We start from the raw sequence: 21,387 nt of genomic DNA, 5'->3' as shown, positions 1-21,387 counted from the left end.
CTACGGGAGGAAGGCAAGATTTATTGGCCAATATTTCAACTAGCAGAGCTAGTCTTCTTCAGGGCCAGTACTATAATCTAAGGAAAATAACGTCTCTAAAATTTGAACTCCAGTGCAAGTAGCTCTGGACTCGCTCTTCCTGCGCCTGGGTTCAATCCCTATATAGGGCACCGAAGGGAAAGCTCAGGGAGTGTACTTCATTTAGGACAATAAAAAACCACACAGATATAATGTGCTTGAGACCAGATTTTCCGCACACTGGGAATATCACTGCTGGGACTGGGATTTAGACAAAAAATAGGCTGGGAAATGGGATTTGGGCAAAATTTGGACTGGGAAATGGGATTTGGTACTCCCCCTTCAGGACCCTCTTAGATTAGAATATTTTCATGTAGTGCATGTTATTGATTTACAACATTTATGAGCTAACCTTTATTGAAAATTGTGTAATCAACTTTTCCCAGACAGTCTCATTACATTGAGTCAGTGGGGTAGACTTTTCCCATATTTGGCTGGCTTGATCAGGATTGCTTTCAGTAGAATTACCATCTGCAGGAGACCTGCTAGCCTCTTGATTATGGCTTCCGTGGCAAGCTATCTACAAAACATATTGTTTAAAACTGATTTAAAAATTGTAATGAAAATGTGCATATGTATGTACCGGGTAGTACCCTGAGAGGAGATTAAGCTTCCTCTCCTTTACTATTTAGTTGGAGAAATAAATTCCTACACTTATAATCATAGCCTGCGAGCCAACACACCTTGGGGCACATGCAAAAATACCTTGGGCCACTCATGACTGGTGAGCGAAGCGATGCGGCGGGGACGAGACAAGTGGAGTGGCCTCGATAAAGTAAGCCTGCTTTGATCTCTGTAAAAAATTTTTATTTCTGCTTTGCCTGAGCAAAGTCAAATACCATTGGCTGAAAGGTGAGAAAACTGTCAATCTGTTTTGTTTGATGAGGTGCGATCAAATACCCATGGAGTCGTTCAGTTTGCCGCGGGTTGTGGTACATCAGTCATCAACAAACAACAATACAATAAGTGCATACTGTGTGTGTGTATTTCTAATGTTTTAGCAAAGTTCCAGTCTGTTACCGGTGTGAAAAACACTGTTAAAAGTTTGTTGATGAACCGTGATGTACTGGCCATTTTGCAGACTAGATTTGCAGCGTAACACGAAGGCTTGCATCTTGGTTATTTGCCCCTTAACCAGCATCATCAAGGAACAGATTGCAAAAGCAAGTTAACTCGGAATGAAATGTGCTTCCTTGCTGAACATAAGCTTACTCCAGCTAAAGGAAAGCGAATTTCATATCTTGTCAACGTTCCTGTCCAACTTCTACTTCCGTTGAATTAATTTGGCTTATCAGTATTCCTGCGGTTTCCGGTGTGGGAGTGAAAAATTGGCAGAGATCGATGCAGGCTCATTCGCAGCTAACACCGCTCGCTGTTGCAGCCTCGCCGCTTACGTGTCGCTCTCATGAGGATCGCAGGCTATTATTATCAAGGCTCAATATCCGCCAACCACTTGAGTATAGTCTCCATTTCTCCTTGTGTGGGCTCAATTTCCCAGACACTAAATTATTTTTTAATTTGCTTACCTAAAATCACTGGTTTGATTTTATACCAAAAGAAAAAATAACACCACAACAAAACACTATGAACCACGTCAACAGGGGATATTCCTTTTCTTAACCCATCCCTCAATTTTTTTGGCACTGTTTGAAAATGAAACCCAAAGTGTGAATTTTTTTTGCTGGCACCTTTGAAATAATGTCCAAAGGGTCCAAATTTTTTTTCTTATTGGGAGGGGGGGGGGGTGACTAGTGACTTGAAGTGGGGGGCTTTTAAGACTCTTCTCTTAGAAAGTCTTTATTTTTTCAGAAATATTGGGGGGGGGGGGCAAGCACCCCCAGGCCCCCTGCTCCGCAGTTCCTGTCTCTAAAGAAAAAACTCTGAACACCACTTGCAAAAACCAATCATCCTTGAGGGAGGTGTGGATAAAAAATGGAACGTCCCCAGTCAAGGTAAATCTCTCCTTCCCCCTCCACATACCTGCCCCCTTCCCAAACTTAGAAGGTCTTAGAATACTCAGTTCAGGTTGTCTTACAATTTCAACGTGTGTGTTATTATGGGAGGAAGGAACTTTAACTTTTGATCATTTTGCAAAGGGCAAGTGCAAGAGATACGGGGTCCAAATTGACCGGCCAAAAAGTCAAGGTTGAGTGGAGGGGAGGAACTAAATAGACTGTTGCATAAATATGTACCTTAAATTGCCTCCAAGACCCCGATGAGCCACAGTTGCTACAAAAGTGACTCCCAGTCGTCTTGTTGATATACAGTGAGAATGTTTTTGCTTTATCTGTTCCCTCCTCTTTAGTAGCACAAAATGGACAATTTGCTATCAGTGATGTGTGACCGTGCTGAAACAAAACTTTACGGCTTGACAGGAAATGCTCCATCTGTTTTAAACTTGGTAAGTGTGCACCAAAATCACTCGGTAAAGTCTGATGATTCCTCCTGGCAGTTTGTTTGACGCCTCTTGTCCAAACAAGACAGTTTCTGTTGTTTACTGTAAACTGTTTTGGTTCGTTGTTTTGCTTCTGTAAGCCGCACGTGCAACACCTTCGGAATGAATTCCAAGCAGTTCTTCTATTTTTTGCCACATCATAACACAAAGGAGACAGCACCATGCGATTAAATCTGTAAGCCATCATCATAAAGGCAATGTTGTGAGATCAGTAACATCTGGTGTGCAAAATACCTAAGCAAAGTTCAAACGGCATAACGCGCCGCCATTAGTGCAATGTTTTTGTCTCCAGGGAGGGGTAGTGGAAAATTGACTTTTACCGCAGGGGAGTGGGAAATCGGATACAGTAAAAACCCGCGTGTAACAAAGGAGACTAATGTTACGCGGGATCTGGAAACGAGTTTGAATCCAGTCCATTTTGTTCGAACGGCGGGAAAACGAGGGAAGGCGCTTGCAGGACTTTCAGATGGCTTTGCCATTGACTATTTACTGTTTGCTTATACGGAAACGACGCAGAATGAATGTAAAGCAGGCAGATCGTGTAAAATACTGGGCTTTATACTTCATCTTTGCAGTCCACTTTAATTCATTTTAAAGGGAAACATCGCGAGATCAGTAAATCCAAGAAAAGTGACGAGTCAAAAGTTCATTGATAAACGACGAAGTTTTTGAGGAGCAGAGGAAATAATTTCCATCCTGACGGTGGCTTTCTTTAGTGTAGAAAACTTCCAACGCAAGAACAAGGGCTGTTGATAAATAAAGTAAGTGAAACTCAAACTGAAATGTGTAATTTTGATCGTATTGTAAGATAATTTGCGTTTAAAACAGTGACAACGACAACTTCATTGCCAAGAGGGAGTTAACAGATGACATCTAACTCGTGAACGGCATCTGATCTGCCGTTATTTTTTTTTTTCGTCTTAAGAAACCAAACAATGCGGTCGAGGTTAGAGTGGAAAAACGGTCTGGGGAAGGAATGAAGCTAATTTTGGCCGTTTAAGCGAAATATGAACACTATACGCAAGCATCTTACTGTGTAAAAGTGGCAGAAAATTTTATTTTGCTCAAAAAAAATATTTTGCTTTCAAGTTCCGAGACTTTTGTAATAGGCTTTGATACAAGAAACCCCATTTTGTGATAAAAGTTTGAACATCCAGGAAAAACATCGTGAAAAGTATTTCTTATTTAAAGTGGCAGCGCTCAACACTAACACGACGAAGGCCTTCACTGTTGTTTATAAACGCGTCAATAATTACTTTACAATGGCGTCTCAGTTTTCTTAATTTTGTCAATTACTTTGCGAATGTTTGGGTCTGTTAATTGCAACCATGTAAAGCTAAGAAATTTCTTCTCTTTTTGAGGTGTCTTTAGATTACATTGCTATGATATATGAAATGAAAAAGATAGAGGAAACTACGCGCGTGCAAATATTTTTGGCAAAAACGCAGAAGACTTAGTTGCTACCTAGTTATCTCAGCACCACTTATCAGAAACGAGTTCGTGATACAGCAATCGCTTTAAACAGGGTTTAGAGGAATAAATAAAGAATTAGATGAGAATGAGATCGGTAAAAAAAAAGTGGCAAGGCGTGCGAAAATGACATGGGAAAGTGTAGCCAATAGTTGCATCAAGAATAAGCGCTTTCATAAGTCTCAATACACATATCATGCCACCATATGCATCAGGCTGGCGCTTTATTATCGTGCGGTCAAATTACATTAACGCTTTTAAAATGATTTGCCTTTTGAAAGAAAACAAAAGATAATATCAGTTCACTCTTAATTTTCTTGATATGAAATCGATAAAAAAATAAGACTTAAAATCAACATTGTATATATTTAATGTACACAATCATCCTAATTACACCTGTACATGAATATTAAGTTATAATGTAAAAAGCATAAGATACAAAGTTACGTGGAATTCTTGTACAATGTAAATGTAGCATACTTTATAAAATTTACTTATATAAAATTTACAATATACAAATCTTAAAATTTATACCTTCCAATAATATCTATAATATATATATAGCATTCACAAGTGAGATCATTAATTTAAGATGTATTTACAGAGCATAAATATAATGGATACTAAAATAGGGTAAAATAATCAAATATTTACAAAACTGCACATACCGGTATGTTAAAACGCATACACTCTACATGTATCATTTGTGAAATTTACAATGTACCATATTCTAAAAACAGTTATTTGGAGATTTTTAAAATCACCTTCAGATGGTGATTTGTTTGTTGGGTTATTTGTTTAACAAATAACAATAAAGCTGTGCTATGACCATCAGCCCAGTAAAAATGCTGAGTGGTGCAGTTACTGGGGACTCCAGTAACTTGAACATATACTGAATGCCTTTAACATTTTGTGGGAAAATGGGCCACTTGACATGCCCCTGCTCCCCTGCTACGCCCGGTAAGGCAAGGACCTCTCGGCCCTCTCTCCTAATAATTAAACACATTTTGACTGGGCTGGACCATTGGTTGCTATGCAAAGCAACATTAAGTATTGTTGGTTTTTAAGAAAGTACAACCTTAACATTACAATAGTAGAATGATCTGAGCTGGGCTCAAACATGCCTTACACTACAAATAATTTCACAAACAAAGTGGCACTAATGTCACACCTCTTTTAAACAACAATTTGATTCACTGTTTCCTTTTTTTATGCTGTTTTAAATTGTCAGCAAAAACAACTAACTTTTCAGGACCTGTTTCTGCTCACAAACTGAAGTAAAAAACACACTAAAAGGTTTTTTTTGTTAACAAACCTTTTGATCGATACTAATAATTATACAAGATGTGACATAATGATGATGGCTTGTTATAGAACATTTCCATTTAGTGTATGTTATCTCTCTATTATTTAGCCCATAATAGTTAAGCAGGGCTTGAAAAAGGTGTCGTCTGGTTGTTCAGGACAACCAGATTTTTGTGCGGGACTAGTAATTTCCCATGCTTACGTGCCCAGTGGGCAAGGGGGTGGGCAAGTTGTCTGCCAACTAAATCATACTGAAAAGTAAACTAAGACAAACATACAACTGCTCTGAGCAAGCTAATTATTGAGGTTTTCAATGTTTTAATGTGGAGATGAAATATGTCATCAAAAATGGAAATTATTTATGAATTAAAAAATAAAGCAAAAAGTGCAAGCAATATTTTTTCGTGGTCATTTGTGTAAAATATCAAGGGATCTCTGTAAATGCAAGTTTCAGGTTGTCTTTTAAAAAAAAAAGAAATCATTGAAATGGGTCTACTTACTTCCCCCCTCAGAAACCACCCTCTCCCTTTAACAATGTGAACCTTGCCTGCACACTTACCTTTGTATCCTGTTTGAAGTGGTGAAATGGCTAGAAACAATCATGAGAGCATCAATGTTTTAGGTAAGATAATTGTAAATTTCAATTAATGGCCAACTCAAAAGAGAGAGAGAGAGAAAGAGACAAAAGAATAAGAAAGATATATGAGAGAAAGAGAATATGTTCCATGTAATGTATGCAATTTGAAAAGAAAAATGATAAGATAAAAGCCATAACTTTTTTTACCTAGTATCTCCTATCAGATCGTTTTTGTGCATTTTCAGCAAATTAATATTTAAGCATAACAAATTGTATTTGATTCACACTAAAAACAAAGGAAAAATACACAGGCAACCATTGGCTCTGAAAAGAACCGTTTGAGTGGCTCCGAAAAGAACCGTTTGAAGTAGTTCTGAAAAGAACTGTTTGAGTGCCCTGTTAAGGAAAAAACATTTGGGAATTATGATCAATTTATATACTGACTATCAATGTCACTCCTCATTGCAATCCCTTTTCAAGAATTTATTGGGCTGTGAGTAAAATTTCCCAAGGGGTAAACACTTTTCCAAGAAAAAGTTTTATACATAGACTACTAGTTACATGTATAAAATGACATGGACATTGTAATGTACTCCCTTCAACTTGTTAACTGCCAAGCCCCCAACCCCCCTCCCCCCTGCACCAAAAATGGTTCTGACAGGTGAAGCAACTCTCCTCGTCATTTTTAGCTGAGAGTCCACTTATGCAGGAAAACTTTTTATGACAATGAAACGAAAGTGACATCAAATGGGGTGGGGTTAGATGTCCAATCCCTTTTAGCCATAAACTCAATATAACAAGCCATTTCTTCCAGCTTGCTTGGCCCAGAAGAAGCAATAATTGCTCCCGTACCCTGGTGGGTGTGACTTTCCATAAGCATGGACTCACCATTTACACCAATTAGAAGCAGCATAGATTTGTCTGGTGGCAAAATCAATACTGCTGCAAGCTTAGTATGATTTGGTCTTGCAACCAGATGCTGAAGTTCATCTGCAAAAAGAGAAAAACTGTTAAATTGATACTCATCCCCACATTTCACCACCCCTGAAAAACCCAGTTGAGGGTGACTTATTATTTCTGGTGCACTGTATGTTGGCTGCTGGTTGCCAAGCCAGTTGTAGCTCTGGTTTCCATAAATCATAAACTGTTTGAAATCAGAAATAAACTCCTCTGGTAAGTTAGCTGGTGAAGGCAAACTCCTGTTTGAAGAGAGAAAATTAACAGCACCATAAACAGCAATAATTGTGCAGGCATTACTGCCCATTTGATCAGATGTAACTGTTGACTGTGAAACTGAAATCAGCCATTCAGTTACATTAGCACTGAAATGTGTTTCCTGTACAACATTTGGGCCCTGTGAAAGAGAAAAATTAGACACACATATGTTTGTTTGTGAATGACTGGTACACCACTGGCATACACAAGGTATAGCGTGCCCCTCTCTTGAACATAACCGAGAGGGGCAAACTGGACAAGACTTACCCAATGTTTCACATGAGACAAGCCTATGATGACCCTGCTGGATGTGACCACAGGTGCCGCAGTGGGGAGGTCTCCGCTGGGACGAAGGCTGACTTGGTGTTGGTTGTGATGATGTACTGCTGCTCGTTAAACTTGTTGGTGGTTGTGATGATGTATTGCTCCTTGTTGAACTTGTTGGTGGTTGTGATGATGTACTGCTGCTTGTTGAACTTGTTGGTGGTTGTGATGATGTATTGCTCCTTGTTGAAGAGGTTGGTTGACTTGTTTGAGGTTGTGGTGATGTACAGCTCCTCACTGAAGACAAGGGCTGAACTGGTGGAGGTCTAACAGGAAAAGCCATTATTTTAAGAGTTAAACTCTGAAGGACTTGGTCAACATTTTCATCAGTCGAAGAGGTCAGGGGCTCTTCAACACCAGCATCATCATTCTCAGCAGCACCCTCCACACCACCACTGCCATCATTGGCATCAGTGTCCCCAGCATTCCCTTGAGCATGAACAGATTTATTAGCAACAGCTGACAAAGATCGCATTGCATTTTCAATCCCTTTCCTGCAAATAGGACAAACATCAACAACATCCAAACAAGAAATATGAAAAGAATGCCAACAACCCTCAAACATTTTCCAAGGGGTATCAATTGAAATGGTGCAGTTTGCCAGGTCACACCTTTTGCCCTGATCAGGGTGGGGACAAAACTGAAAGCCAAGGGGCATGACATCAGTTTTCATGGGTTTATCCCCAAACAGGGCTGGCACACTCCACAGACAGACATCTCTCCTTTGTCTTGGTGCTCTGGGTAAGGGATGAGCTGCTCCCGGTGCATTTACAATTGAATTCAAAATACTAACAATAATAGAGGCAACCCTGGAAAATAAGGAAGTGAGTTGACGTCGACTAAAAACATAGTTCTTGTGTGGAGTAAAGGCTGCACGGAAGTTTGTTTGCCTTTCACCAGCAGCAAACAGAGAAAACAACTTCTCTCTTAGTTGCTCAGGGGTGTCACTCGGGTTGGTTGACTTCCGTGCAAGGCTGTGGACAAACTCAACAAAATATTCATCAATAACATTAAGGTAGCTGCAAAAGAAATTATAAACATCTTTGCACCCTTGCGTCTTCCAAAATAAAATGTTGCTCAACCAGAACAAGGGTGCTTTGTTATAGTTTTTCCTGTGAAAACAAAAAAACATTATCCACAGCCTAAAAATTGAACAAAAATAGTCATCAAAATGGTTCAACTTAAATAAAATGCTGTAACTGCAAAGTGTCAGAGGAACGTAATTATCTAAAATATTCAACAAAACACCATACTGGACATCTTTAACTTGAGAGAACACAGTCTTGACGACAGTTCTTACCAAAGTCCACCCACCATAAATGAGTTCCAGGAGAAACTGTATGCGCCATGGTTTTGGTTTGTCAGCCAGTTTCCTACCTGGAAAGACAGACTCGTATACAAGTCGCATGAATGGCATGAATTCAACAACAATATCTTCACCGGCATTAAGGTCCACATGCAAGGGGCCGAGAGTGGGGATGACTGAGGTAAGTGGGTGACGACAGGAGCCCTGGGAAATATTGCTTGCAGCTGTTGCCTGACTGGCTTTTTGGTACACTAATTGCCTAGGAAAATATTGGCCAGGCCAGTCAGCTGGCATTAAAACAACAAACTTTGAGAGATATTCTCTCATGCTAGATTGTAAAACAATATTTAAGGCATGCTCATAATCCTTCTTACTCTTTAAAGGTGACTTAATAAAATCAATTAAATAGACATCCTTGAAGGAACGCAAAGATCGTGCGTCTTGAGCCTGGTAGTCATGGGCTTCCATTTGATGTCTACCCATGAGTGGATCAAATGCCTGACAGGTCAACTGTGGCATTGATGAGGCAAAAGAACAGGAACTAACTTTACCAAAAAACTGAGCAGAACATAAATTATTTACAAGAAGATCAATATCAATGCCACGAGGATTTTGAACTAAATTAACTAAATTAAAAGGAATAGCAGGTGCTTCTTTGATGATCTTGATGATGATGGTACACATGTGATCTGCTTTGGAAGTAGCCTCCTCATCTGTAGGTCTCCGGATGGTATGGATGTTGTGATAGTCATCTATCATCAGTAGGATGGCATATTTCTTGTCCATAGCTTCTTTGATGGCCTCGTTACTTAATGTTAAATTTTCTTTGGCAATAGTGGCACGATTTCTAGTTATCACTTTACTTGAACAGCTTGTGCCCAGTTGCCGCTGAGTCTCAAGACCAGATTGGGTCAAATTGCAAAACGTTAAAAATAAACCATTATCCTCTTGAAAGAAATTACACTTTTGAGACAACCCAAAACATAACTGATACAAAATAGCAACAGTTCGTTTACGATTTAACAAAATTCTTTCCTCAGAATGGCGAGAGGAAGTCATGCAAGACAAAATAAAATTGAAAAGATTTGCTGCACCGGCTTTACAACAAAAATTATAAAACTCTGTTGGCTGATATATGGGTTGATGTTTCTGTTTTCCACAGTGGTGCTGAATGGCCTCTTGTAGTCTTGTTACTTCATCAGCATATTTTTCACCTAAAAGAAGTGGGTTTGACATAGAGAAATGTCAGGACTTGGTGAATTGAAGAAAAAATAGGCATGAATTGGTACTGTTTACCCATTTTAAACTAAATAATCACACGCGTTTTTTCTACAGTTTTTGTTTTTTGTACAGTTACTATATTCGCTGAAATTCTTAAGACTGGCATACGAATTTTGTTTATTCACACATCAGCATATATAAGGTCGTACGACCGAAACGTTTTTATTAAATTTTTATGTCATCTTAGCCAGAAGTATATACCGGTATATATATATATTAAATTTATTTGAACTGCAGGTCCACATTTGAGCAAGCCAAAATAAAAGGATTTCCCCGAATTTGTCAGTTTCAGGTAACAATCAACATTTCCTTCCGCAATATTGAAATCAGTGCTACCTTTAAATGACCTCAAATTTCATTCACAATATCGACCAATATTACACCTCGCGGGAAAAATTTACGCCTACAAAAAATAAACGTAATGAAAGAAACAAAAATATTTCACGCTAGCCTACCGGTAACTTTCAGAAACTCCTTGTCGCTGGTATTTGAAGGCGGCGCCGGCAGCACTACTTCTGGGAGCTTTTCTGTGAGCAGTAAAAAAAAGCTTATCGTTTAACAAAAAGGATAATAACAAAAATAATTTGACAAATTGGAAAAAGATTTGAACCTACCTGCTTCACTTGACGACACCGCCAGACTTTCACCGAGTGGATTCTTACTCGTTTCCCTCCTCAGCTTAGCGTAGCATTTTCTGCAGTTAAAGTCTTCTCCTGCAGACCGCACATAGGGACTTTTTGACCGTGTTTTCCCGCAGGTTGCACACTTGTTTCGATACATTTTTGTGCATAATAACAAGCGAGAGATAGAAAGTCGCTTCCCTGCTCGCTCGCTCGAAAAGCGAAAACCCGACAAAAAAAAATTTTCCCGCCCCTAAAACACCCCGTGCTAAATATTTTCCCGCCATTCTGTGGAAGAGGACGACGCCTGAAATTGCTACATTTACCTAAAACTCTAGAACAAGTGATCAAGCAAAGACAACTAGAAATCGCCCCCTTCGACCGCCATCTTTGTTTATACATTTTTATGGCGCGCGCATTTACGGGGATCTGGGAACAAGGGGAGCAATTGACCAATCAGACAATAGTCTCCTTTGTTCCCGCGTGTAAGAACCTAAGGATATAAGAACCTTCTGGCAGAAATTTGCTTTTTTAATACACCAAAATTTAAGAACCTGTTTAGCCAAACAAATTCCAACAGGTTCTTATACGTGGGGTTTAACTATTTAATTTTTATATCTTTTTTACCAAAAACCGGCAGTATTTCCATATTGACAGTTCTTGATGGAAAGATACATTTTATATACAGTACTGTATCATTGATCCGGCCTCAAGAGTCCTCATGGGCTCGATGAGGATGAGTGAGTGAGTGACTGTATCATTGATCAATTAATGTTGTTGGACTTTTGGCAACATGGGTACATTAAAAAATATTTATATTGAAGAACAGACCAGATTTTATACTATTTTCTGATAATCAACAACAGTGTCTACTCTGTAGAAATTAAGAACCTAATTAAGAACCTACTTAGCCTAAACTGTCAATAAGTACCCCATAATACAAGAACCTGTTTTGCCAAACTCTGAAAAAAGTAGGTTCTTACACGCGGGTTTTTACTGTACCTCAAGCCTTACTCCAGGGATAGAACCTCGGCTAAGTTTGTGTATTTTCCTCAGGAGAAAGCTGTTCATTGCCCTAAACTGCTGTGACGATAAGTCTTGAGGCTCATGGAAGTCTCGGGCGTAGTACTTTCCAGCTCTGTTATACTTTGACGGTATAGGTGTAGTACAATTGCTGCTACAATAATGGTACATCAAATAAATGCCCAGTGATTGGTGAGTACGTTTTAGCTATTTTCTTGACGTCACTGGTTACCATAGCTACAGTATTATCTGTTAAAACACCCTTAATTTTGGCTTTAAGTGCTTATAATCCAAAAAGGAGCTCGGTGACCGACCCAATTTTTTTTTATTATTGAACATTGATCAGCATGTCGAGATACAACTTTCTGGAAAGTTAAAAACAAGTTTCTACTGAATTTCAAACCTTTTTAGGTCGCAATTTCAAAAGGTTCGCATGTCGCTGTCGGAATGTTGAATTCGTAAATGGTCGAGTCTGGAGTGCATAACCTAAAATAATGCGTTCTCGTAATTCTGTCGCGAAAATATTCCCTATTCTTGGATTTGTCAATTAGATCTGTTGGCACAGCCGAAGGAGTCACCTTCCTAGGGGGGGGGGGGGGTCTGGGGGCATCCTCCCCCAGAAAATTTTAAAAAACTGAAGTAACTGAGACGTGTTTTCCTTTATTCTGAGCCGGTACAAAGAGAACATGGAGTGAATTATTTTCAGAATGATGGATAAACTTAAGCAGCCTAAAAATGAACTGTTAGAGCGTAAGATTGCAGTCGTTTAATGCACGAGAATGGTCTTTACAAGGTCAGGCTTTTTTGCCTACAAGCCACTTTAACAAGCGCCGATGTCGCTGTCGATTTTGCTCTTTTCTTTGTCGCTGTCGTTATTTCACGGGAGCATTTTGTCGTTCGTCGTCATTTCAGCTTCTTCATGTCGCCGTTTCAGAGCTTGTCGCCTGTCGGAATTTACCCTAACAGGGCCTCACATATCGGACTGTTAAATTCACATACAATAATGGTATGTAAATTAAGAGTTTCACAATTGGAGAAAGTTTCTTACGGAAAGCTTCTCATAGACTAAACGTAAAAACTCAAACTTCTCTTGGCACTTTCATTCCTTTCAACTGATTAAAACTACTAGCAAAGAAAACAACCTTGTATGGTACTCTGTTGGAAACGATTTGATTTTTTTTATTTGATGTTTACTGTTGCATAGCTGAAGTCGGAAAAAGTCGTATTTCGCCGTTGAAATGAGAAGGATGATAACCGACAACCTTTCTCGTGGCACAAAAATTGTTTTTTTCTCTCTCTGGAAACGTTCAAGGCTTGAGCGATATTAAGTTTTCTAGGCTTGAAAAAAAGTTTCACTGCTGCGAAAAAATGGTTTTCAAATCCTTTTAAAGGACTTATCCCTTAGTAACTGAGTGTGCACTGGAATTCACTCAGTCGAGATGGCTAAGTGGCATCGCCGCCGTGGGGCTGATGCGGCTTAATCACCTCAGAGTCGCGAACTCGAATCTTCCTGTCAAGCCGGTTATTCTAAAATGGTTTGGGGGTCGAATAACCTCTCCCCCCGTAGAGATTGGAACCTTCGCCTGAAGGAATTACTGTCCAGCGGGCTTGGGGGCCGAGCAATTCTTTTCAAGAGATGCCAATTTTTTTCTTGTTATTCTCTTATCTTTTTTTGGCTGTATCACTGCCATAAGCTTTTTTCTCCCTGGTGTATTGGCTTAATATTTGGAATTTTTGTATTCTTGTTTTGCCAGACATTGCCTGAACAATATGTTAAGCATGATGTTTACGGCAAAAATAATTCTGATTTTGCTCGCTCTTTCACTTTAATAAATCTCTTAATCACAGTAAATGCAAACAATTTCCCTAAATTATACAATCGGCTAAAATCAGACACCAAAGGTTCGATTTTTGCCGTTTGCCGTAAACGTCATGCTTAACCTCTCTATTACTGACATCACTTCGCGTCTTCCTTCCTCTTTTTTTCTTTTCAGTGCTCTTACTCACTGGCCCGTTCACCCTGATGAGAGAGGATCCTGCAAATACTCTTCTCAGTATTCATTGTTTTCTCATAAAAATGTTTAAGCCTCCAGTTCCGTCTGAAAATTGCCAAAAAAAAGCATTCATTTTGGCCACGTTCTAAATATAAATAGCCCTTTTTATCGTGTGAACAATACAAAATTTAGCTGGCTTCTTAGAAATAAATGTCATGCAATTGCAAGTTCAAAATTCCATGTAATTCAAGATACTTTATATTATACATATTCTAACCAGGATCGCGCCTAATACAACACGTGGCTTATTTTTATAGCTCAAATTTATGCATCGCCGACTTAAAAGAAACGCGAAGCACCAAAGAAATAACGGAGCAGGTTGATAATATCGGAAAGAATAGAATTAAAGCATTACACAACTTATATTCTATTCACAATAAATTAGGTACAGGTTTAAAAGAAGGAACAATATGTTGACGTTCTAGAGGCTTAAGTTAATAATTTCCTCAATTGTTTTATAATTTTATTCGATCGTTCCAATAAAATGCTTCGCTTCATGATCTTGTGAAAGTAAGTGGGTCTACCGAAAAACGACAACAACAACAAAAACTAACTTAAGTTTTTATTAATGATTTTAAGAGCGGGACACACAATCGTAACTTTCGTATAACTGAAATTTTTTCGGTAAGGATATCTTGTCACTTTATAAGGTACTTGAAGTCAGGGTCACTCATCACGTTAGGATCCAGGGCCGTATCCTGACCTTTGCCATAGACGAGGCAAGATCTTGCTAGTGGGTTCTGGGCCATGGGGGCATGCTCTCCAGAAAATTTTAAAATCTAGAAGCTTTGAATCTCTTTCAGAGGCATTTTTCATGAAGTATTCTTTGAGAAATATCAATTTCGTTCAACTGGGGATAATTTTCCTAACAAAACATATTTTGTTTGTTATTTTTGGGTAAAAATTTAGACGAGGCAATTGCCTCGTCTTGCCTCTTGCTAGTTACGGCCCTGGGATCTATTTAAGGAATGAAAACTTAGAAACACACAAAAGGAGAGAAATAAATTGATCTTTTTTACTTTAACGTAAATTTTACATAACATTGGGTCAGTCGGGCGTTGAGAAACGAACTCGAAATGTTGTAGGTTTTTTATGGTCTTTACGTTACCCCTCTATTTAGCAACCGCGTTGTTCTTAAAAACTTGTTTTCAAATAAACATTAACATGAAAACTTTCTTGAAGACAGGGACGGCAAAATAGTTTAATTGGAGGGGGGGGGGGGGAGTTTAATTTGGCTAGTGGCTGAAAGTGGGGGGAAGGGCTTAAGAGACTTTTTTCTTAGTTTCTTATGTTTTAGGAAATATCTGCGGGGTGGCTGAATCGCTGCCATAGCACTTTCAGTTAACACGACTTCAACACCGATGTTATGATCACCATGATTAGAACAAAAAACAAACATGTTCCCATAGCAACCAGATTGTTATTCACAAAACTCACAAGACAAGGAATGCGTGTATTATTGAAGTACACGTAGAACATTTGGAATGTTTGCTCTATGACAGACTTAACAGCCGCATAAAGCAAAAAGAAAAAGCAAAGACCGAGTCAAAGAAAAATCGCTTAGCACTAATTATTCCGTAATGAGTTCTCGATAATCTGATCAAAGTGATAGGTAAAAATCCCCAATATCAAATTCTGAGTTTTGATAAAAATGAGAATGGCATGTTTTGCATCTAGAAAGTTTCTTGATTGTATTATTACCATGACATTATAAACATTATTTAAGACTAAATATTATATTTGCCAAATAGTATATTAAGACTTAAAAAACGGTTTTTTTGTCATACTCGCACGGAAACTTTAACAGTTTCAACCTAATTTATCTGAAATGTTTGAAATGTTTTTACATTAACAGTCGCAAAAAGAAAAAAAATACATTACTAGTATATAAAATTATTATACTACAAGGCTTCACTAAGGACCTAACGAGACCAAACCGTATCTAACAGTTGGTCAGTAAACCTGTATATCGGCCCATTTAGCGAGACAAATAATAGCTCCGTTCACAAGTCACGCGATGCTAAGAAATCTCGAGTTCAAAATTTACTTAAATTAAGACTTTTATCGGCATAAATCTTTTGTGATATAATATTTTTCTTTCTCTGGTTTCTTCAATATTTGGCAAAACAGTGCCTCAATATGTGTAAAAAAATACTTGAGATAACGCCACATGCAGCGAGCCTTTTTAATCTAAATGTTTTTCTCAGAGTACAACGACCAAACAGACGCGTTACCTAGCAACAGTGAGTGTTTATCCAAACTTACCATCTTGAAAACACGCAAAAAAGCCCCAAAACACGGAAACGATGCGACTTTTAGGAAAAGTCATTGGCTCTGAGATTAACTTTTCAAAATTTTCTTTCGGAATCCTATAAAGACATTAGAACATTCAAAATTTAAGGTGGCAAACTGATGATATTTTTTTTTCTGTCTATGAAGAAAGTGTTGGTGTTTTTTGCCTGAATATGACGTAGACACCCCGGAGCCGGAATGAAATTTAAAAATACGTTTTTCTCTCAAAATTGCTTAGAGACATTAAAAACACACTCTTTAATCCAAGTGTTCTCAAATATACCCAACGAAACGAAATTATCATTATGACATAAAAACTAAAAAAGGGTTAGGAACTAATATCAAATGCTAAGCAAATGTCAGAGTATGATTAATTATACTGTTGTGCTAGTGTTATATAAGGCGTGTTCATTCCATCGCTTTATTCATTTCACATCGTGTAAGCTCGACACAGCAGACAGTCATGGCGTTTATCCAGCGTTTTTGCAGTAGCTTGGTACTCCTTTGTTTTGGTAAGTGTAATTTTAATTCAAGGCAACAAAATTCTGTTATGATCATTATTTAAGCCTCGTTTAATTAATGTGATCTCATTTACAAGCCGCTCGCTTAAAGTATATTTGCACCGTTTAGCGTACAAAATTTTCGGTTGGAGAATTGCCATCATATTAAATATATTTCTTTTCCGTTGCCCATTCGTCGCCGTCAGTGGAATGCAATTTACGGTTAGATACATTACCTTCTATTTGTTTTCCTACTGAAACTTTTTAACGGGCGTTGGGGGAAAGTGAATTATTAATGCTGTTGAGAACTGCACACGCAAATTCGTTTTTATTTTGAAAATTTAAAAAGGCAAAAGCAACTAAAAAGAAATGATAAAAGTGCAAACTACGAGGAAATCGGGGAGAACAAAACTGCCGTGCCAAAATATAACTCACTGAGCATTTTTCTGGTTTGGCCGATAATTCGAAGGAATTTTTCAGTCGCCAATTTGAAAAATGACAATTTTGTGATCGCTAATCTGCGAGCTTGACTCAGTGTAATTCATCATGTAGATCAATGTTCTAATAGCAGGTGTAATGATCATTTATAGCTTCACATGATACTTGAACAATTTCACAGCGCACCTAAGGCTATATAACATCGTATCCCTTTACAAATTATTAAAATCAAAACCATTTAATGAAAACGACACATGCGTGATGTAAGGAAGTGCAATACGTATTTTAAGTTATGTTCTTCGCTAATTTAGTATTTAAGAAAAGCTTTTAAACAGTAGAAACTATTTCTTCAAAAAAGAACAACGACAGAACTTTTACAGCCGTGTTGAATAATTTTACATTTGTACCTTGCCCCTCTTAAAACCATTATCAATAATGACGTTTACATGTCATGCTGTCATGAATGCTCACTATTTGAGGACAGTCACTTGTGCCTATATATCGTAGCCAAAATAACAGCATCAACGTTGATTCCAGTCTGTGATATCTAAACGTAGAGATTATTCTTATTTCAAGCTTCCCAGGAATACTGGATCTTTATTCGTTATGCGAAATTTGCACATTCCGTGACCAAATATTGAGGGCTAGTGATAGGGCTTTTTTTAAAGTTGAAAGGATTTCTAGGGTCCGTAACACTTGTTATCAAGTGTTTCGATGTTGACGATGTCATGGTTCGTTTTTACCATCTGCCCTGTATTGCTCTCAGCTCGCGCCACTTAGCTGATGTTGGATGAACGACCAAGCTACAAGCGGCTTAAAATAAAATAAAAAATTATCTCGGTTCATAGACGGAGAAAACATCAACTTGACCTTGAGTACTGAAATAGCCCTGAGTGAGAACTTCAAGTCCCGAGTATTATAAACTAGACGATTTCTTGCATTAAGTGCGCGGGGGAGGGCACTCCCTTATATTAGCTATATAGATATGGCCAAATGGAATAGCTTTTGAGCCGTTTTGGGTCAGAGTAAAGGTAAAGATACTGACGATTTAATAGAAATGGAGTATGGTTTGAGCATTCTGGTATGGTATTGTATTGGGTATAGTTTTTAGAAAAAAGTGATTTTATTCATCTCTTGAGAAGTATGGACTGGTTTTAAACAAGGAATTGAATTATTAGTCCGGTTTGAAATAGGGTCCGGATGATTGGCTATATTTTGTTGCCATTATGGCCCGGATAATTAGTTTCTGTATCACTCGCATCTGCAAACCATCGCTGATACTCTTCAATGTTGTTATCATCATCTCTTCACAGCTTTGTTTCTGGTTGCGTGTTTTGCTGACGAAGCCGGGAACAAGAAAGACGACAAAGATGACAAGAAAACAATTCGTGGAAGTAATGTCTCAGCCAGAGTTCTTGCTCGGTCCGGTAAAATTATGATTGTTCGTGATGAGAAGGACGACAAAGACGATAAGGAAGGTAGCACAGACGATTCAGACAGCAAAGATGACAAAGATGGCGACAAAGACGACATGGATGACAAAGATGGTAGAGATGACATAGACAGCAATGACGATAACGACGACAAAAATGATGATGATGATGACGATGAAGATTTCAGGGATGAAAATGAAGACTTGCTGTCATTTGAAGTCGATGAGATTGAAGAAAAAGATTCCGACGGAAATGAAGTTGATGACAAGCATTCTGTCAAGTCTTTTGATGATGTGGAATTTACGTTTGGTCACGTGGACAGGCAATTCATGTTCCAAGGAATCCCTGCTATCAAATTGAACTTGTCAACTTATCTTTCCGACCCCAAGGCCAATCTTGAAATCATAGTTTACATGTTTCGTGCAGCTGGCAGCGTCAGCTTTGGAAATGAGACGTTTGCTGTTCAGAGTGGAACTGTCAAGTTCAATATTAAGGTAGGGTTAAAAATGCGCATGCTAGGCAAATCTCGGTTAAAAAGTTCAAATCTCAGTTAAATATCTAATTCCCAGAGGGAGGGAAGGCGGGGTGTATTGGAAGGATATTTTTGAGATTTATAATTCGCGTCTTGGGATTCTTTTTTGAGGTATGAAATTTTGCACATTCCTTTTGGGGATAGTGAGATTCAGGCATGAATTTTTGAAAAATGAAAATAAATATAATCGCCTTTTTTTGTTAATTGTGTTTCTATTTGCGAAAAATTCTTCTTTTAAATTTGATCGTTCCATTTGTTGGAATGACCCCTATCTAGTTAAAACTTGTAACATAAGATAGACCGTATTGGCACTTACTGAATATTTTTGGGATAAAAGAAACTGCATGGGATCTTTTTAGGTTTTTTTCATCGTAGTAGTGTTTTTCTGGGTCTACATTAGGTACGAGTGTTTTTTGGGAGGTATTCAACTATTGCTTTATTCAAACATCCCTACCCCGGGGCTCAAATTATTCTTTAATTAGCTGCCTATCATGAACACCATGTAGTAATGAAAAATCTTGTTCGTCGATGCAAATTATCTGGCTAATCATCATGCTCAATTGTTTTTACTTGCGTTCTCATCATAGATTAGTAACTGGGATTTCTGTGACGATACGCCTGCAGACTGCAGCAAGGGTAAAGCTGGAAAATACCTTGATCTAAGTCTGAAAATAAAGAGCAAGGGATCACCTGAAGAAATTGACGACGATGACCGCGTTAAGGCAGATAAAGAGCCAATCTGTAAGGACAAGGATGATGATAAGGATGATGACGATAAAAATGATAACGACAACGACGACAATGACGATGATGATGATGATGACTGCCCTGTTATATATAACTTAGGTGGAGACTCGGAAATGCTGCTTAACAGAGGGGTAGGTTCAACTTATAAGTCCGTAAAAAACTTAATGACACTGGCTATTATCATACACGGGCCATTTAGTACACATATTAAAGCCTGACTAATCCATAGTCGCTTTCGAACGAATTCCCAAAGCGACAAAGATGAAATTGATATCCACATGATGGTAGAGTGAAGGTGCTAAGGTTTCAAGAGAGGAATTGAGGTGAATTCTGAGCAATATTAGTTATGATAAGAGTGTGGTAAATAAGTCGCCGTTTTGAATAAAAAACTTTTAGTTTCTAGTGGAACCCTACACTGAAGTATATCAGAAGATTATGCGTGAAAAGAATGACCACCACAGTCGTGTGATCAGTGAAATGGTTTGTAGATAAAGACGAGCAGAGAGACTGGTTTGGACTGCTCTGATCTCAGAGTGAGCATGGTATTAGTAGATGGCTCTACTGGAAATATCACAGTTATTAATCCCCAGATATTATTTCACTTGTTGCAGGTCATGATCGATGATGATGAATACACAGCCATGCCGGAGAAATTCCCCAAATTCGAGCGCGATGACGAAGAGAAAAAGTTCGTGTTTCGCATCCCGAAGTTCAGCAGAAATGTCTTGGTTGATCCAAGCGTGAACATTGGTAAAGTTTTGGTCGAAAAAGTGCCTGGTGGCAACAAAAATGCGGCGTCCTGGTTGCAGCTCAATGTTGCAGTTGCTGTATTTCTCCAAGTAGCTGCCATGTTTGCAGTTCAATAACAACCTCAGTTTACTATGTTTCGTCTTACACGAGTAGATTAAACCTGCAATATTAATAGCGAACGCAATTTAATATATTACAGATCAGAAGTACACTTGAGAAAAGAATGAAGCCAATATTTTACTAGATAGAAAAGTATAGTACGGAAGATAAGACGAACATTCTAAAAATAGACTTGATAGACATAAGGCATCAAGGAGATGTTTCCCCCCCCAACCCAATACTGACTTATAAAGCTGTTCTTTTTGCACTGATGTTTTAAAGAAGTTTACCGGCGACTTCGTAAGCATTTCTGCTGATCTCGACTACTGAGAAACCTTAACATGAGGACATTAGATACTTTTTAATTCTAGTTTAACGACTGATATTGTGTTGTTGATATGCGTAAGGCTAATTCGATCCGAATATCCAATAGCTGTTTGCTGCTGTTCGAAACCTGTGTGTAGTACTTTTTCTAAAGATTCTGTCAAATAATTATTTGTCTTTATGATTTTTTAAACCTGTAGGTAAAGTCTGTTGAGTTCAAGTTTATATTTTACGCCAAGTCGTAAAGAGAAACGCTGGAAAATAAATATCATTTTAAATATCATATCAAGGCATTTTAGTTTGTTGTATTGCTGACATATTTTGGTAAATTATATATATAAGCCTACAGCAAATTGAAATGTATAATCGCCAGGGAGATTTAGTAAAGCCGCATTTAGTAAACTAGAAGATAAGAATTTTAAAGATTTGTTTACACGAACCTTGATACATTACTATCTATAAATACATTACTGTACCTATATTTATCATTTCTATAGCGTCGCGTGTTAGAAGCTGTGAGATGTATGTGATTAAAATCTTAAATAAATGTTGCAAGCTGCAAAA

The 21,387-nt window shown here is 38.1% G+C and overlaps 4 protein-coding genes across 6 annotated transcripts in view; 1 reads left to right on the top strand and 3 right to left on the bottom strand.

Annotated features, from left to right (window-relative positions):
- The window catches only part of LOC144632680 (twinkle mtDNA helicase-like), a 15,132-nt gene extending 12,333 nt beyond the window's left edge, over positions 1-2,799 (bottom strand). Inside the window, exons 1-2 of the mRNA XM_078491375.1 lie at positions 2,271-2,799; positions 431-598 (exon numbers count right to left, since the gene is read on the bottom strand). Coding sequence (XP_078347501.1) covers positions 431-598; positions 2,271-2,723 — 621 coding nt within the window. The 5' untranslated portion in view covers positions 2,724-2,799. The remainder of the gene's footprint in view (positions 1-430; positions 599-2,270) is intronic.
- On the top strand, positions 2,382-21,387 carry LOC144632699 (skeletal aspartic acid-rich protein 2-like). 3 transcript variants are annotated; one of them, XM_078491406.1, is made up of 4 exons: positions 2,382-2,479; positions 18,252-18,865; positions 19,491-19,781; positions 20,262-21,387. In XM_078491406.1, exons 2-4 carry the CDS (start codon positions 18,374-18,376, stop codon positions 20,514-20,516), a joined length of 1,038 nt encoding a protein of 345 aa, XP_078347532.1. In that variant the 5' UTR covers positions 2,382-2,479; positions 18,252-18,373; the 3' UTR covers positions 20,517-21,387. The 3 variants fall into 3 exon arrangements, with proteins under 3 accessions (XP_078347532.1, XP_078347529.1, XP_078347530.1); XM_078491403.1 differs by lacking the exon at positions 2,382-2,479 and adding an exon at positions 16,399-16,512; XM_078491404.1 differs by lacking the exon at positions 2,382-2,479 and adding an exon at positions 17,952-18,019.
- Positions 4,793-8,455, bottom strand: LOC144631432 (uncharacterized). Its single transcript, XM_078489858.1, has 2 exons — positions 7,368-8,455; positions 4,793-6,875 (listed from the first exon to the last, which is right to left on the bottom strand). Exons 1-2 carry the CDS (start codon positions 8,095-8,097, stop codon positions 6,604-6,606), a joined length of 1,002 nt encoding a protein of 333 aa, XP_078345984.1. The 5' UTR covers positions 8,098-8,455; the 3' UTR covers positions 4,793-6,603.
- LOC144633427 (uncharacterized) lies at positions 4,793-11,073 on the bottom strand. The gene is made up of 5 exons (XM_078492302.1): positions 10,626-11,073; positions 10,467-10,538; positions 8,725-9,944; positions 8,462-8,536; positions 4,793-5,517 (listed from the first exon to the last, which is right to left on the bottom strand). Exons 1-4 carry the CDS (start codon positions 10,789-10,791, stop codon positions 8,525-8,527), a joined length of 1,470 nt encoding a protein of 489 aa, XP_078348428.1. The 5' UTR covers positions 10,792-11,073; the 3' UTR covers positions 4,793-5,517; positions 8,462-8,524.

Source organism: Oculina patagonica, chromosome 12, assembly GCF_052425735.1.
Source record: "Oculina patagonica isolate OP01 chromosome 12, crgOcupat, whole genome shotgun sequence".
Classification (NCBI taxonomy): Eukaryota; Metazoa; Cnidaria; class Anthozoa; order Scleractinia; family Oculinidae; genus Oculina; species Oculina patagonica.
The sequence above is the reverse complement of the archived record's forward strand: the minus strand, read 5'-3'. Positions and strand labels throughout refer to the sequence as shown.

Excerpts from the sequence above, each read along its gene's own strand:
- LOC144631432 (XM_078489858.1), bottom strand. The coding sequence starts at position 8,097 with ATGAAAACTGATGTCATGCCCCTTGGCTTTCAGTTTTGTCCCCACCCT. Across the intron at positions 6,876-7,367 it reads TGTCTCATGTGAAACATTGG|ATGAACTTCAGCATCTGGTT; the intron begins GTAAGTCTTGTC and ends CTCTTTTTGCAG.
- LOC144633427 (XM_078492302.1), bottom strand. The coding sequence starts at position 10,791 with ATGTATCGAAACAAGTGTGCAACCTGCGGGAAAACACGGTCAAAAAGT. Across the intron at positions 10,539-10,625 it reads GGTGTCGTCAAGTGAAGCAG|AAAAGCTCCCAGAAGTAGTG; the intron begins GTAGGTTCAAAT and ends TACTGCTCACAG. Across the intron at positions 9,945-10,466 it reads GGAGTTTCTGAAAGTTACCG|GTGAAAAATATGCTGATGAA; the intron begins GTAGGCTAGCGT and ends CACTTCTTTTAG.
- LOC144632699 (XM_078491403.1), top strand. The coding sequence starts at position 16,464 with ATGGCGTTTATCCAGCGTTTTTGCAGTAGCTTGGTACTCCTTTGTTTT. Across the intron at positions 16,513-18,251 it reads CTTGGTACTCCTTTGTTTTG|CTTTGTTTCTGGTTGCGTGT; the intron begins GTAAGTGTAATT and ends ATCTCTTCACAG. Across the intron at positions 19,782-20,261 it reads AAATGCTGCTTAACAGAGGG|GTCATGATCGATGATGATGA; the intron begins GTAGGTTCAACT and ends CACTTGTTGCAG.